Consider the following 16,743-nt stretch of genomic DNA (forward strand, 5'->3'; position numbering starts at 1 on the left):
GTGAGTCCAGCCAGGGATGCCATATTAGTTTGAATTTGTCCATATTACCCCTCTGTAAATACACCAAGTGGGCTATAGTGATGTGCTCCCTTAATAAACATTTCTATACATTAATACTGGGGGATGCTTTAAAGTTAAGAGAGTGAGGCAAGTAGTACTCCTCCTATAGCATTGTCTGAATTGCTGTTATACACAAGAAATGCGCAAAATCTTGGGTTTTTTAGGGCGCCCCCCACCCTCTTTAACTACAAGTATCGCCCTAAAAATTGGATAGGTCTCACCAGATCCTTTGTTCCAGTTCTTAATGTAACATGGTTATGCGCCTTTCCTCCATGTAGATTCACTTGGAGTAAGTACAGTTATGCGCTCAGTGGAGATGCCGCTTCACAGCTCCTCTTTTAAATGTCCGTGGACAGGCAGTTGTCATTCATTTAAGTGGCGGCTGCTCAGTCAGTGACAGACATTTCATTCTGTGCTAAACCTGAGCCCTCCATCTGTAAGGGTGCCTTTAAGATTTAGGGTTCATGACCAGGATCTGTTAGTGTCCCAGTACTGACATTGTTACATCTATTGAGGTGGTAAATATAAACAATTTTGTCTGTTTTACTTTCAAATGTAGCAACATATTCATGGGGAAATAAGTGTAAAGAGCACCTCTTATTCCTAATAATATTTCTAAACAGATGATTGAAGGTAAAATGTGCAAATTGCATGGCACCACTCAACTTATTTAAAATGTTATAAATGAAGTCAACTAATAAAGTATTGACAGTAAGATGTTGAAATGATTTCTTCGCAGGCAATGGATAACTTTGAAGATGAACTCACCTGCTCGGTCTGCTATAATATTTTTGACGATCCACGAATCCTGCCATGTTCACACACTTTTTGCAGGAATTGTCTTGAGAAAGTTATACATTCCTCAGGCAGTGGCCTTTGGAGGATATCTGTTGCCCGGCTTAAATGCCCATCGTGCCGAAACACTTCAGAACTTCCGCTGTCGGGAACTCTCGCACTACCCATAAACTTTGCCCTGAAATCCATTGTTGAAAAGTACAAAACTGAAAACCACGTCAAAGCAGCCACCTGCCCTGAGCACAATAAACAGCCCTTAAATCTATTTTGTCTTAAAGGGAAGCTGACACCAAAAAAACTTCTTTTAAAAAAATGATTCTTCATTTGAAGTTACCTATATGTCATGCTGACTGTTTTCTCCTTAAAGCTTTCTTTCACTTAATAAACCCAGTTCTGCATCCGACTGTGGCCGACTGTGGCAGCCAGACTCCTGCTTCCTGTCAGAATGTGAGCTCGATGATGTCACAAAGGGGGCGGAGCTTCCCCCTCCTCTCCGCTATATCTCTCTGGCGTCTGTGAACCACGTGTGCTTTAGTAACTGATTTGCTAAGTACTGTAACTTGGTCATCATTTATATAGTTTCTTTATTATTATATAATGAAGTATAAATGCATATTCATTCTCTTTCTCATAGTGTCACACTGTTTCGGTGACTTGCGGCTGCCGCTGCGGAACTGTTATGTCCTCCTCCTCCTGGGGCTTCTCCGATCCAGCCGGCAAGACTGTGGCAGCAGCTGAGGCCAAACACAGGCCCCTGTCCTGGAGTCGGAAGGGCTCTCCTCCTGACGGGCGAGTGTTGGCGCAGAGAAGATGCGCACGGAACTAGCACGTCTCTTAGCGCCGAAGACAGTCTGCTCGCTGGGGGATCTAAGAATACTGTGTTCAAATGATAAGGACAGCAAACAGCCCGAGATGGAAATAGTGTGCGAACTACAGATGTGGGATTTCTCTTCTCATACCGGCTGTTACATCAGCGCGCAAATGACGTCACCAAATCTATCCGCCCTCCACCCAGTGCACTGCGTGATGTATCAAGGCCCGGCGAGCAGACTGTCTTCGGCGCTAGTTCCGTGCGCATCTTCTCTGCGCCAACACTCGCCCGTCAGGAGGAGAACCCTTCCGACTCCAGGACAGGGGCCTGTGTTTGGCCTCAGCTGCTGCCACAGTCTTGCCGGCTGGATCGGAGAAGCCCCAGGAGGAGGAGGACATAACAGTTCCGCAGCGGCAGCCGCAAGTCACCGAAACAGTGTGACACTGTGAGAAAGAGAATGAATATGCATTTATACTTCATTATATAATAATAAAGAAACTATATAAATGATGACCAAGTTACAGTACTTAGCAAATCAGTTACTAAAGCACACGTGGTTCACAGACGCCAGAGAGAAATAGCGGAGAGGAGGGGGAAGCTCCGCCCCCTTTGTGACATCATCGAGCTCACATTCTGACAGGAAGCAGGAGTCTGGCTGCCACAGTCGGCCACAGTCGGATGCAGAACTGGGTTTATTAAGTGAAAGAAAGCTTTAAGGAGAAAACAGTCAGCATGACATATAGGTAACTTCAAATGAAGAATCGTTTTTTTAAAAGAAGTTTTTTTGGTGTCAGCTTCTCTTTAAAGACAGAAAATCAATCTGTGGCCAGTGCCTTACGGTGGGGCAACACCAAGGACATGCAATTGATGATCCAGAAAGTTCCTACTTAAGAGAGAAGCTGACTGCCTCGAAATATCTCCACATCCTGAGTGACAAGCACTTTACCGGGGTTTCTTTTGTCATTAAGAAGCTAGAAGAACAAATGACTTATTGTAAACAGATAGTTCTGGATGATAAAAAAGAGGTGATGGATTTTTTTGACCAGTTAAACGAGACGTTGGAGCAGAAGAAACAAAACATGCTGGCTGCTCTAAATGATCTAAATCAACAAATTGTTGAGGTGTATGCTCCAAAGATAGAGGAGATGAAGGAGATTCAAGATGAAGAGCTAGATCTCATCTCTCTGAGCAGCTCCGTTCAAGAAGAGACCTCCCCTCTGCTATTCCTTGAAAACCTTCACAACATTCGCAAAAGGATGAAAGCCCTGATGAAGCGGGAACCTATTACTGTCCACCCCGTTGCCATCTACCCTCGAGCCAGACAGGTTCTAAATAATGAATGGCTGAAAGCTAGTCTTGCTGAAATCAATCTGCTGTCAACACCAACAATAAATCTGTGCTTCGAAATGCCTGAAAAATCCAAAACCCTTCCAGACAAATGGACAGTTTTTTGTATTTTACTGATGACAACTTTATTTTTTGTGCTGATTATATGGCTGTACAACAGCAACACTGTTAATCATTTTGCTTCTAGATACATGTCGTACCTTTCTGAAATCATGGAACCCGTTAGCAAGAGCTTGGGCAGTGCCGTGTTTTCTGTACAGAAAGCCGGGCTGGGTTTCTGGGATCAGTCAGAAGTTTGGTTATCACGTTTGTTGTGACCAACAACTAAATAATTGTTTCTATAACACACATGAAACAGTATGAGTTCAGGCTGCATTTAAAAAACTATAGATTTTCTATATCATTTATTTTTTATAAATGACATTTATACACTACAACTTCCAGATAAACAACTGACACTCTTACTCTGGTAACTCTGCTTAAAACAATTGTTTTCTCCTATGAGAGAGCCAAAATTGTGTACTGTATGGCACCTTTATAAAGAGTAAAAAATCCTTTTTATATTCCAGTTTGTAGTAATGGTTTATTAGTTTAGCACCCATTTCTTTTTTTTTCTTTTATACCATATTGCATGTTTTACTTTTGTTAATCTATATAAACAAAAAGAAACGGCCGGCTCCAATCTCTTCTGGACTAATTATTTTATATACATAGAGCAAAACCACTTCTAAACTTGCGGGTAAAATCCCCATTAATTGCTCAAATAATTGAATAATTATATCGATATAAACCACTGGGTAATCCTTACCAAGCGGAAATATCTGACCTGGGTGTCCAAACCCCAGGCCCATCACTCGAGTAACTTTGAATGGTAGAAAACAGCCAAAGAGCTTTTCACTCACCGAGTTAGCCGGATGGCCCGGGTGCCGTGCCCCGAACCCGTAGCTTAGGCAAAATCAATCTTCAAAATAAATCAAAAAAAATTGTAACTTTATTCCATATTAGTTAAAAGGTATGCGTCCTAACGCGTTTTGTATTGACAGATACGTAGTCATAGGCACATGCCTATGACTACGTATCTGTCGCTACGAAACGCGTTAGGACTAATACTAACTAATATGGAATAAAGTTACAATTTTAACCTCCATGGCCATTGTTGCAGGAGTGCGTGCAGATTTATTTTGAAGATTGACTTTTGTTAATCTATGATCTTTTATAATGTAAGGTTACTGTTTCATATGTATATTAAGGGGTGAATGTGTTATTATATTCCCTCTTGCTTTGTTATGGGTTCCATGGCCACAGTCATCATTAACACTGCCCATAGCCTTCCTGTAATGTTATAATCCCTTTACAAAAAGCCAGCAGGGGGTAGGTGGTCTCGCAGCCCAGGGGTATGTACAATTAGGGTCAGGGCACACAGGCACTTAGTGTTGGCATATAACCCTGGGCAAACTCTTCCACCTGCTGGTTCGTGATGCTGTGAGTTATAGTTCATGTGGTAGCTGTGGTGCTATAATTTGCTGTATATGGTCACAAAACCCCTCAGTGACTCTAATATCCTTATCATTTACAGTAGGGGGTACATTATCCCTTATAATACATGAGTGATACTCAGAGTTTCCTGTATAACTCAGCCTGCAGCCTTGTGCCTTTATATGGTCACAGAACTCCTCAGTGACTTCTAATATCCTTATCATTTACACTAGGGGTTACATTATCCCTTATAGTAACATAGTAACATAGTAAGTAAGGTTGAAAAAAGACACATGTCCATCCAGTTCAACCTTTTTTTTTATTTTATTTTTTTTAACTACCTGCCAGTTGATCCAGAGGAAGGCAAAAAACCCATCCGAAGCCTCTCCAATTTGCCTCAGAGGGGGAAAAGTTCCTTCCTGACTCCAAAATGGCAATCTGACTAGTCCCTGGATCAACTTGTACTATGAGCTATCTCCCATAACCCTGTATTCCCTCACTTGCTAAAAATCCATCCAACCCCTTCTTAAAGCTATCTAATGTATCAGCCTGTACAACTGATTCAGGGAGAGAATTCCACATCTTCACAGCTCTCACTGTAAAAAACCCCTTCCGAATATTTAGGCGGAACCTCTTTTCTTCTAATCGGAATGGGTGACCTCGTGTCAGCTGGAAAGACCTACTGGTAAATAAAGCATTAGAGAGATTGTTATATGATCCCCTTATATATTTATACATAGTTATCATATCACCCCGTAAGTGCCTCTTCTCCAGTGTGAACATCCCCAATTTGGCCAGTCTTTCCTCATAGCCAAGATTTTCAATACCTTTTACCAGCTTTGTTGCCCTTCTCTGTACCCTCTCTAATACAATAATGTCCTGTTTGAGTGATGGAGACCACAACTGTACGGCCTATTCCAGATGGGGCCTTACAAGTGCTCTATACAGTGGAAGAATGACCCCCTCCTCCCGTGACTCTATGCCCCTTTTAATACAGCTCAAGACCTTATTTGCCCTTGATGCTGCTGACTGGCATTGCTTGCTACAGCCAAGTTTATCATCTACAAGGACTCCAAGGTCCTTTTCCATAATGGATTTGCCTAGTGCAGTCCCATTAAGGGTATAAGTGGCTTGGATATTTTTACATCCCAGGTGCATGACTTTACATTTATCAACATTGAATCTCATTTGCCATTTAGCTGCCCAGATTGCCAGTTTGTCAAGATCCTGTTGCAAGGATGCCACATCCTGGATGGAATTAATTGGGCTGGATAGTTTTGTGTCATCTGCAAACACTGACAAGTTACTTACAATACCCTCCCCTAAGTCATTAATAAACAAGTTAAATAAAAGTGGACCCAATACTGAGCCCTGGGGGATTATATTATTATAATACAGTGAAACCTCAATTTTACATGTCCTTTTCACGTGTAACTTTTACATTAACAGTTGTTGCGACTTTTTAATGACTCGTTTGTGTATTTAGGCCCTCTCCTATTCATATTTTAGTCTCTTATTCAAATCAGTGCATGGTTGCTAGGGGACTTTGGACCCTAGCAACCAAACTGCTGAAATTGCAAACTGGAGAGCTGCTGAATAAAAAGCTAAATAAATAAAAAAACACAAACAATAAAAAATGAAAACTACTTGCAAATTGTCTCAGAATATCACTCTATATCATAATAAAAGTTATAGGTGAACAATCCCTTTAGGGGGGTCAGTTGTAAATTTCTGTAACGGGGCCCTTGGGGGTCTAGTTAAACCACTGCTTCAGAATGTGCATTGGTAATAAATTCTGTATATTTTATACATTTATATATATGTGTGGTTGTACATGTGTGTGGTTACATTACTCACATGATTCATATTTCATCTTCATAAACACATTGGGGGAATTGTGGCTCCTGTCTTAGCTTGCCAGGTAGTTTCAGTGCCTGCCCCTGTCATATACTTGAGAGACTTAGATTGTATTGTCAGTTAATGGTTGCATTTTACCTGTGTTCGGCACCTACATGCATCTGTGTGAGTACACATTGAAAAGAATTCAATGCATCTACTCCTGCGGCTGAACGCATGAAACCGGAACGCAGGGGGGCACAGCTAAAAACGCTCGTCTGTAAGAGCCCTTACAGGAAAGTTTTAATTAGGAAAAAACATTGATTGGAATCCTCTGCATTCCCCCATGTGTTTATTACTTTATCTGCCCCTTTGTGTCCCCAATAGCAGCTGTGAGGAGCAAAACAACTTGCATATGAAACTGTATGGCTATAAAGCTGTCGAAAATCTTGTATGCAGCAGCTATGTGACTGGTAATGAGAACATTATATGTGTTTAGCTTTACACATGCGGCACACTGGCAGATTTCAGGTTTTCCCTGTGCTGGTTTGTAGATGGCTAAACACTTAAAGCAAAAATGCTCCTGACAGGCCCTACTGCTTGCACCTTCAGGGAAATTCTCATGGCAGCTCAGTGGAGGGAGGAGGCATATTTTATTTTTTGGCATGCTGGGTTCTAAAAAAATGGTAGGCAAAATGATTAATCTTAAAGGGGTGGGTTCACCTTTCAGTTAATAACCAATTCTAAGCAACTTTTCAATGGGTCTTCATTATTGATTTTTTATCATTTTAATTTTTTGCCTTCTTTTTCTGACTCTTTCCAGCTTTCAAATGGGGATAACTGACCCCATCTAAAAAACAAATGCTCTGTAAGGCTACACATGTATTGTTATTACTACTTTTTATTACTCGTCTTTCTATTCAGGCCCTCTACTATTCATATTCCAATCTCTTATTAAAATCAGTGCATGGTTGCTGGGGTAATTTGGAACCTAGCAACCAGATAGCTGAAACTGCAAACTTACTAAACTAACTTACTAAAAAGCCACCTAACCCTTTATTGAAGCTATCTGCCAGTACATCCACTTCAGGAGAGAATTCCACATCACCAGCTCAGTCTATCTGCACTGGAATGCAGGGTCGCCATTAGAAATCCCAGATCCCGCCCACTCTACACCACAGTTAAAAAACTCTCTCTTCAATATAAGTTAAAAAAAAAAAAAGAACATTGGTGCCAGAGCACCCTTACAAGTTAAAAAAAAAATTGGGGCCCCGAAGAATATTTTTAAAAAAAAACAGGAATTGAACTTGTGGCTTCAGGACTTCAACTTCGCCTCCTTTCGTAACGTTGGGTCTTTTTGCCACTTCAGGACTTCAATTTCAGCTGTTTTCGTGACTTTGGGTCTTTTCACTGCTTCACAACATGAGCTTTTCGGCACCTCTGCATTCGGGACTTCGGTTTTTCGGCACTACCGCATTCAGGACTTTGGAAGGAGTGGGCACGGCTTCGGGCTTTGGTCATATCAAGGGGGGCCCAGCTCTTTTGAAAAGTTCAGCAATGCCGGGCCGGAAGGGGCCCAGTACACTCGTACCTCCTGTTCCCCCCTGATGGCGTGAAATACTATTGCTTCCCCCATCAGTAATAAGGTTGCTTGATGTTCAGGCTGTCAGTGAACATTGAGTGTTTCTTGCTCATCTTCAGTATTTTTTTTACACTTTGATTGGTGAAATATATTATTCTGTGCAGCAGGGAAATGACAGAGGCCTCTTCACTCGCAGTACTTTTATTTGCTTTGCCCCCTGCCAAATATTAAGTAGTGAAAGGCAGTAGTGACTGATATTGGGAACTGGCACTTCAAACACATTATGCAGCAAGATACAATGGTACTTAAACACCAGTCAAATGTATATATGTATATGCAGGGGACACATCTCTGCTTCTGAGAGCTTTCACAGTCCCAAAAATGAGCAACTTCCAGAACCAACCTCACTATCTCTCTCTTGGGGGAGCTTTCTGTTTAACCAACATTATTTATCTTCCATGTACCATGTAGAGCTGTTTCTGCAGAATCCAATGGTGAATAGAAGGGAAGCTAAAACTGCCCATACACTGCACTGTACTGTGGAGAATACAAACGGCACTGCTACTTTTTCTTCCTTTTTAATTATCAGACACGTGATGTATAAGCATTGGGCACTGGGAAAAGCTGTTTTTATGGATTGATTCCCAACATTATTAAAACTATATTCATGTCAGTTATATATGTACAGTCATGCCTTGGGTTGAATTAGCACATGTTTAAACATGTGAGCAGTAACGCCACGTCAAGGCTTCAACCCTTGTTACTGTTTGGGGCATTTTTGTGCCCCCGATGCTGCTCCCCCTCCCCCACTCAGAATTCAGCGTTGGAGTGGGTTATGGGGGGGCTGCATCGCTAGTGCCGAGAGCGCAATTGTGCTATCTACACTAGAAGAGCCGAATTTCCAGTCTAAATACTGGGATTCCGCCTCTTAAAGTACCAGGAACGTTTTTTTCCTGCCCCTGGTAACGTCCATGTGCTGCTGCCCGAGGCAAAATTCTCACCTTACCTCATGGTAGCACTGCAACTGGTTACTGTCCATTCCATTCACACCTATTTCCCTAACACAGTCGTGCACTCATTCTTACCTCAACCTCTCACACTCGGGGTTCCTTGTTTCTTATGGGAGACAATAGGCTAAAGCTAGAAACAGGCTCACATGAATCATGTGCAATCTTTTACCCAAGGAAACCCTGCCTAACTTCCAGTTGATCCAGAGGAAGGCGAAAAACCCCATCTGTAGCCTCTCCAATTTGCTTTAGAGGGGAAAAAATTCCTTCCTGACTCCAAAATGGCAATCGGACCAGTCCCTGGATCAACGTGGTACTAATGATTACCAGTAACCTGGTATATACACCCTTGCCAGAAAGGCATCCATACTATTCTCACTGTTCCTGACCTATGCTATATAAGATGAATTCATGTAACCAGTTCACTATTATATTCTCTCTACACTGACTTTTACTCTTCATTCACACACCTATTATGTCTACTCTCCCTAACTAGTGGTTGGGTGGGTTACTCTGCTTTAACACCATGTACTCGTCATTTTCTCACATTCATGCCTACTTTCTTTAACCAAATCACACCCCATTCAGACTTTCTTGGGGGGGGGCACTCATTTACACCATTCACACACCTTTCAAATCTATTTTCCCTAACTGAATCACACTGTTTTTTGTTTTTTTGTTTTGTGGGGGGGGGGGAGAAATAGGTCAGGGTTATAACTAGAGGAGAGGGCAGAGGGGTTTTTTTTGTTTTTTTTTTGTGTTTTTTTTTTAAACTAGGGTATATGATGGGGTTGTAACTGGAGGAGAGATCGGGAAGAGGAGATGAAGGTTGGGATGGGGAACACTGACAGAAATATTAACTGTGGTGGGCCTAGCACATTTTACCAATTTTGGCCTCAAGGTCGCAAAATAGATGGAGAATTAGTGATGGTTTAGTGACCCACATACTACTGACAGGCATGGTAAGATGAACTAGATGGTGATGACAGATGGAATATTTGGTAAAAGGAGCAGCTAATATTGGCAGAGTGAGGATGTGACAGGGCCAGATGGACAAGGCAGAATTGATTATGGAGGCGGATGGCTGATGGAGGTGACGGAAAGCACATAGAAAGCTTACTGGACTTTTAACTTTGGCAGATGATATAGCCAGATGAAATAGATGGTACGCTTGAGTGGAGTAGATGACAAGGCAGGTGGAGTAGGTGATAAGATCCCAAACCTCAGGGAAGTAAGTGGATCCCACACTAGGCATGCTCTTCTGTCTTAAAACAGCCACCTTTGACTTTCGGCCTTACCCTTAGCCACTCAGGTGCTGCCAGGTTTTACTGCACAAGTATCCAGAGACTCTCACTGAGGTGAGGGAGGCCAGTGTAAAACTCACCTGGCTAGGCTTCTACTCCTTCCAGCTGGGATTTATGTAGGAAAGCCCTTGAATGAGATTGTCCTCTGATGGGTTTTGTAGGACCTCCATGAATGATAGTGTGACCTTATTTAAATCTTCAGATGATTCCTGAAAAGTAAAATGTTTTTGTTTAATGATATTTTTTTTGTTTGGGTCACAAAGTTACCTCTCCCCACCCCACCAATGTAGTTGTGCAGTGGTAAGTCTACCCCCCCCCCCCCCCCAGTAGCTGTAACCACCTGAATGCTGCTAGTGAAGTGATGCTGGCCAAGTAGTGATGGATTCTTTGCAGAACATTTATCAAAATGTGAGTTTAGAGCTTAATAAATAAAAACTCAATCATGTTCTATATTAGATTTTTAGGAGCATATTTATCAAATGGTGAGTTCTAACTTTCATCCATTGATAAATACAATTGTAAAAATCCCATAGCAATGAATAAAATGTGCGTGTTTTTTTTTTTTCTCTCTTAACTCACATTTTGATAAATCTTCCCCTTAATGTAAAGCAGTGATTTCCCATTGTGTTTGGTACTTACAGGTTCTGGCTGAAAAGGTGGTGGTATCCTCATGCTTTCCAGCTCCTCCCAATCAATGGAAGCATAAAAAGGATGATGCCGGATACTTCCATTGATTCCAAGGCGTTTGTGAGGCTTCTTTTTCAGAAGCTAAAGATAGAAAAGAGCACCATATGTTACAATACTGATTTGGGTAATAAATACAATGCAAATGAAGAGATTGAAAAACCTACTGAGGGGGAGGGGCAGATGTAATATCTGCTCAGACTTACCTTTCTCAGAAGATTACGTAGTTCTGAGCTGATCCATCCTGGAATGTTGGGCTGATCTTTGAGGATGGATTTTTTCACTTTGGGCAGGTCACATCCAGTCTGGAAAGGGGATTTCCCAGTGGCCATTTTGCATAGTGTAACACCAAAAGACCACCAGTCCACAGCTGCAGTGTAGTCACGGTCTAGTAGCATCTTGATAATAAAGATTTGATTAGTTACCAACCTATAAACGGTTCTCTGTGCAGTTCTCTATATGAAGTGGATGTTTATGAACATGAGATTTGTTCTTAGTTCTGATCCCATGCAAATAATACCAAATAATGAGGTGTGGTGTCCATTCACGTTTGCTCAATAAACTCTCAGATGTAACCCCTTTCTGCACTTTAGTATGGAGAGCAAAGAGCTGTACCCTAAGTTACAAGTTGTTTTTTTCAATGTGGTGCAATTACCGGCTGCAGGTGGCACTATAGGTGCAGGTTATCAGTGTATGGACCCTCTGGAGTATAATTATGAGTCCCTTAATGCTTTAGCATGTGTGTCTGTACCAGCATGTTATATTATAAATGCACTGGAACAAATTTCTCACCTCGGGGGCCATGTAATTCAATGTCCCTGCTTGGCCATGGATGGTATTATGGCCAAACACTTCTGCTGCTACACCGAAGTCAGCAAGCTTCACGTGTCCCTCACTGCTCAGTAGAACATTCCCTGGCTTGATGTCTCTGTAAGGCACAATGGAGTTAGAAAGTTCATGTGACATACAGTAAATTCCATAGAAACCCATTTTTCATTATCACATTTATAAACTTGGGGTGACTAGAAGTGAAGTGAATTTTGTGAGAATTCGAGAATAAGTGGAGAAAAGAAAGTGAAGAGCAGTAGCGTAACTTCGGATGCCAGGGACCCCCTGCAAAAAATTTTTTAAGGCCCCCTTTGCACAAAATAGTGGGAGAATTTCATGAATAATATCCCCAGAACTCACAGAAGGATGGCACAGTAGCAATTCCATGTATAAATACCCCAGTACTATAGAAGTATGGCACAGTAGCAATTTCACATATAAATACCCCAGAACTACCAATGTATATGGGGGGGGTATATTATAAAGTATGAGGAGGAGGGGCAGGAGATGATATGGGAGACACCAATGTATATAGGGGGTATATTATAAAGTATGAGGAGGAGGGGCAGGAGATTATATGGGAGACACCAATGTATATAGGGGGTATATTAAAAAGGAGGAGGGGGGCAGGAGACTATATGGGAGATGCCAATGTATATAGGGGGTATATTATAAAGTATGAGGAGGAGGGGCAGGAGATTATATGGGAGACACCAATGTATATAGGGGGTATATTATAAACTATGAGGAGGAAGAGGGGCAGGAGACTATATGGGAGATGCCAATGTACAGTATATAGGGGGTATATTGTAAAGTATGAGGAGGAGGAGGGGCAGGAGACTATAAGTTAGTGCAAGTGTATGGGGAGTGAGTATGTGTCAGGGGGAGCCTGTAATGTATTAGGGGCAGTTATTAGCCAGTCTGGTGCCTCAGGACTGCATTTACACTGTGTAACTCCCCAATGTGTGAGCAGCTGCCCCATAAACTAAACTCGACCCCCTTCCCACCTGTGGCCAGTACCCCACACACTAATCTGCCGCTTCTCTATTCAGACTGAGGAGCACCTGAATCTCACATACACTCAGCTACAGGTGACAGAAGCGCGTCCCAAGCCTCACCCTGATATTAGTCTCCACCAATCACAGCGAAGGATTCACCCCGAGGCTCGGAACACATTGGGCGCTGTGCAGAAATAACATGTTTTGTTGTGATGTGCTGCTGGAATAGAGACAATGTCAGTCTGTGCATGTTCTTTCTCTCCCCTCACTTGAGCCTTTAATTATTTTTTATTTTAACTATAATGACAAACGGTTATTATTTTGCACCAGCGGCGTAGTTACTGATGAAGCAGGCCCCTCCTGGCCCCCTGTACCCCCACGCCCCCCGCAACTGCGGGGTCTGCTTCCTCGGTAGTTACGCCACTGATGAAGAGCATATATAGATAAGAGGCAAACATCACGTACCGATGGATAATGCCACGAGAATGTAGATACTGCAGGCCACAAACCATCTCCGCTGAGTAGAAGCTGCCAAAGTAGAACAGTTTATTAGTCTTTATTCAAAATGCATCATATCCTACATCACTGCATAACCATTCCAGAAAATAAGATCAATTTAGAAATAGTTTATCCTTGGTTTGAATTAGACCCTGCATAAGTGACTCATGTCACACTCCTATTCATTTAGTAACATACAGTGAAAAGAATCTTCTTCCTTCTGCCAAATCTATTGCTTTATGAGGCCATTCCATGCAGTTCAGTTAGAAATTAAAAACTTGGATGAAACTTTTGCACCTGCCAAATTAACCCCCACACTCAACTTTCTTATCATTGTCTTGCCTGACTCTCCTCGTTTTGTGCCCTAAGAGCTTACAACCATTTTATTTACTGTATATTACAATATTATGTTGTGCAACCACACAACTCTCAATGTGCCTTTACAGTTATTCTATCACAGTACTGACAGCTGAAATGCTTCTTATATAAAACATCACCAGACACCTCATGCTCTCCAGGGTACAGGAAGGTTGGCTTCTCTATACTGGGCCACCAACTTTAACCCTGTTTTCCGCATGTACGATTAGGATTTTGCCACTTACATCACTTCTCTCTCTTCCAGGTGTTGCCTGTCTCCGATGAGGTCATGAAGGCTTCCTCCACTGGCGTACTCCATTATGAAGAAGGCATGGAGCTAGTTATAGAGACAGAGGAGAAGAGACTCACATGAACAGGTGGCACCACACTGAACAGCACAGAAAGATTTACAAACCTATATAATAGGGAACATAAATGGCTTTTCAGATCCATAACCTACAATGCCCACCTCGCATGCTCAGTTACACTTCTAATCTACCCTAGCAACACCCCAATTATGCTTAAATCTCATTCATGACTCACCAAACCCCTCCACAATCTCTACCATTTTTCTGACCTGTGAATTGGGGCTTTCTATCTATGTCTCCCCCTGCCACAGGACATCTGCCTGCAGTACCCCTGCCCCTGTACCCCTCTGATGGCTGCTGTAATATTCCTTTATTGGGCCCCTGTGTACTAAAAATGGCAGTGCCTATTATGAAGCTCATTGACCTGGCGGCCCTGCATACCTGTAGCTTAATATAAAGAATGAAGTGACTGATATGATTTTGTACCTGACTCTGGAAGGCTGCGTGGGCATGGCACAAGAATGGATGTCCCACAGCAACCCTCAGGACCTGTGCCTCCTTCACAATGGAAGATGTATTCGTTGGCTCCTTCTGGATGATCTTTACGGCCACAAGTTTCCTGGTCACCGGTGTGGAAGCCAACATGACCTATGAAGGGCAGGGGAATAAGAAAAAGGATTTCATTCATTGTGTCTTAATGTCACTGGCAGGAATATATAGAATATAATCACTATAATAGAATCACTATAATACAAGAATCAAGTTTTTCACACTGGTAACTGTATTAAATAGTAAGCTCAGGGCTCAATTTCCATCTCACATTGCTCCTTCCTTGCTCAAAAACACTATGCTTTAGGCCTGTAATTGTCTATTTGCACCTCTGTGTATTGGAAATGCCAGGGTCTATTTTACATCCCATTCCAGACCTGCCACGTGCAAACCTTGGTGCTTCATATCAAGTGCACAAACAGTTACACCTGGCAGTGTCTTATGCAAATAAAGGGATTCAGGGCAATACAACATGGTGCAGTGTGCCAATTTTGTTGCACTTTGTAACTTAGCCCTTATATCTCCTCTCTCCTATTATGGATAAGGAAGTCTCCCTCCTGGGATCCCCATTACTTACTTTAGCAAATCCACCTGTTCCAAGTACATAGTGGAAGTCGTACTCTGTGATGTTCAGTGAGAGAGGCCTCCTGGACTCAATGCAAGGTCTTCCGTGGCTGCTTCTTTCCTCTGGGAAAGGATAAATTCTGTTAGTTTTACACATTTGACTGCCATAATATATAGATTTTCAAAAGCAATCTTCAACTTAAAGGGGTTGTTCATCTTCCAACACTTGTTTTCACTTCAGTTGGTTTCAGATAGTTCACCGGAAATAAATACTTTTTCCGATTACTTTCTATTTTGTATAATTGACTCTTCTGATATCGAAGGGTAAATCAAATTTTTACCTTTCTAATGCAGCTCTAAACTGTTCTAAACTGATACATTTAGTTGATACAGTTCTTATATTTTGTCTGCTGAGTGGAATCCTAGAGTTTCATTACAGGCAGCTGTTAGAATTGATACAATAGTTGCTAATATTCCACAGATGCTGCTGAGAAATCAACTAAATGTTGCAAAATTGTGAGCCTTAATTACTGAGCTGCCAGACTGAAACACCAGAGACAGGAACATTTAACTTTAAACTTAGATTTTGGAAAAACAGTACAAAAATAAAAAATGGAAAGCAATTGAAAAAAGTCTTTATTTTTGGAGAACAATCTGAAAACAATTGAACTGAAAAAGTGTTTGAAAGGCGAACAACCCGTTTAAGGTAAATTCCTAGTTCAATGGAGATACTAGCTTTATAATGATTGTGATATTGTAAACCCCAGTGTTGGACTGGCCCACAGGGATACCAGGAAAACTCCCAGTGGGCCCAGGTATCAGTGGGCCCTCCTGCTTCAAAACATTTGGCATTTTTCATGGCCATTCCCTATTTCTATGAGAACAAAGACTAAATAGATTGAATAATAGATTATACCATGTAAAGAAAAGAGACTAGCAGAATAGAGGTTGTGTGAGGAGAGGAGTTATAATAGTACTGAGAGTGGGCCCCTGATCTATGGTCTTTTGGTGGGCCCCTAGTCTTAGGTTTTTGGGTGGGCCCCTGGTGTCCCAGTCAGACACTGGTAAACACAAATACCAATTGGCCCTGAATCAGCGCTGTATTTAGACCCAATTCTGCCCTTGGTACCAGACCTCAGCCCACAACCAACAGCACATGAGCAGTTTCCTTTTGTTAGCCCAAGCAGCTCCATACTGAAAGGCAGAAGCTTTCAAAATGTTACATTTACAATTTTACATACACATATATACATATAGCTTTATATTTATATACAGTATTTTTCAGTTAATGTATTTTATAGTATACATGTAATTTTCTTTGCTTACCAGTGATGTTTCCACTGCCCTCATAGCTCCTGCTTCTCACTGACTCCTTGAAGTTTCTGTTAGGCTGTTTTTCCTTCTCTCCTTCTGCCTCTTCATCACTTTCAATCCATCTTTTCTGGTACCTACCTCTTTTCTTTCCTTTCTTGATGTCATTGGATCGATTTGTCTTGTTGTTACTTGTTGCCTCTTCTTCTTCGTCACTTTCGATCCTTCTTTTGAGGCACCTCCTGATTTTCCTGTTGTTATTGGATTGCTCTGGAATCGTCTTCTCTCTTTCTACTTCTTCTTCATCACCACTGTCAATCCATTTTTTCTTTTCCTCCTTGAAGAGCTTCTTCCTCATCTTCTCTATTTCTTCCTCTTCGCTGCTGACGATCCTCCTTTTTCGGCATAACCTGCTGCACTCATTAATT

The 16,743-nt window shown here is 41.8% G+C and overlaps 2 protein-coding genes across 2 annotated transcripts; one reads left to right on the plus strand and one right to left on the minus strand.

The window, feature by feature from the left end:
* Positions 1-802: 802 nt before the first annotated feature.
* Positions 803-3,330, plus strand: LOC108705647 (tripartite motif-containing protein 59-like). The gene is made up of 2 exons (XM_041562380.1): positions 803-1,137; positions 2,478-3,330. Exons 1-2 carry the CDS (start codon positions 803-805, stop codon positions 3,328-3,330), a joined length of 1,188 nt encoding a protein of 395 aa, XP_041418314.1.
* Positions 3,331-10,310: 6,980 nt separating this feature from the next.
* Positions 10,311-13,902, minus strand: LOC121393940 (protein kinase C delta type-like). The gene is made up of 6 exons (XM_041563792.1): positions 13,829-13,902; positions 13,194-13,256; positions 11,695-11,830; positions 11,109-11,300; positions 10,858-10,986; positions 10,311-10,427 (listed from the first exon to the last, which is right to left on the minus strand). The coding sequence occupies exons 1-6, from the start codon at positions 13,900-13,902 to the stop codon at positions 10,311-10,313; spliced, it is 711 nt and encodes a 236-aa protein (XP_041419726.1).
* Positions 13,903-16,743: the final 2,841 nt, after the last annotated feature.

The sequence above is a fragment of the Xenopus laevis genome, chromosome 5L (assembly GCF_017654675.1).
Source record: "Xenopus laevis strain J_2021 chromosome 5L, Xenopus_laevis_v10.1, whole genome shotgun sequence".
Lineage (NCBI taxonomy): Eukaryota > Metazoa > Chordata > Amphibia > Anura > Pipidae > Xenopus > Xenopus laevis.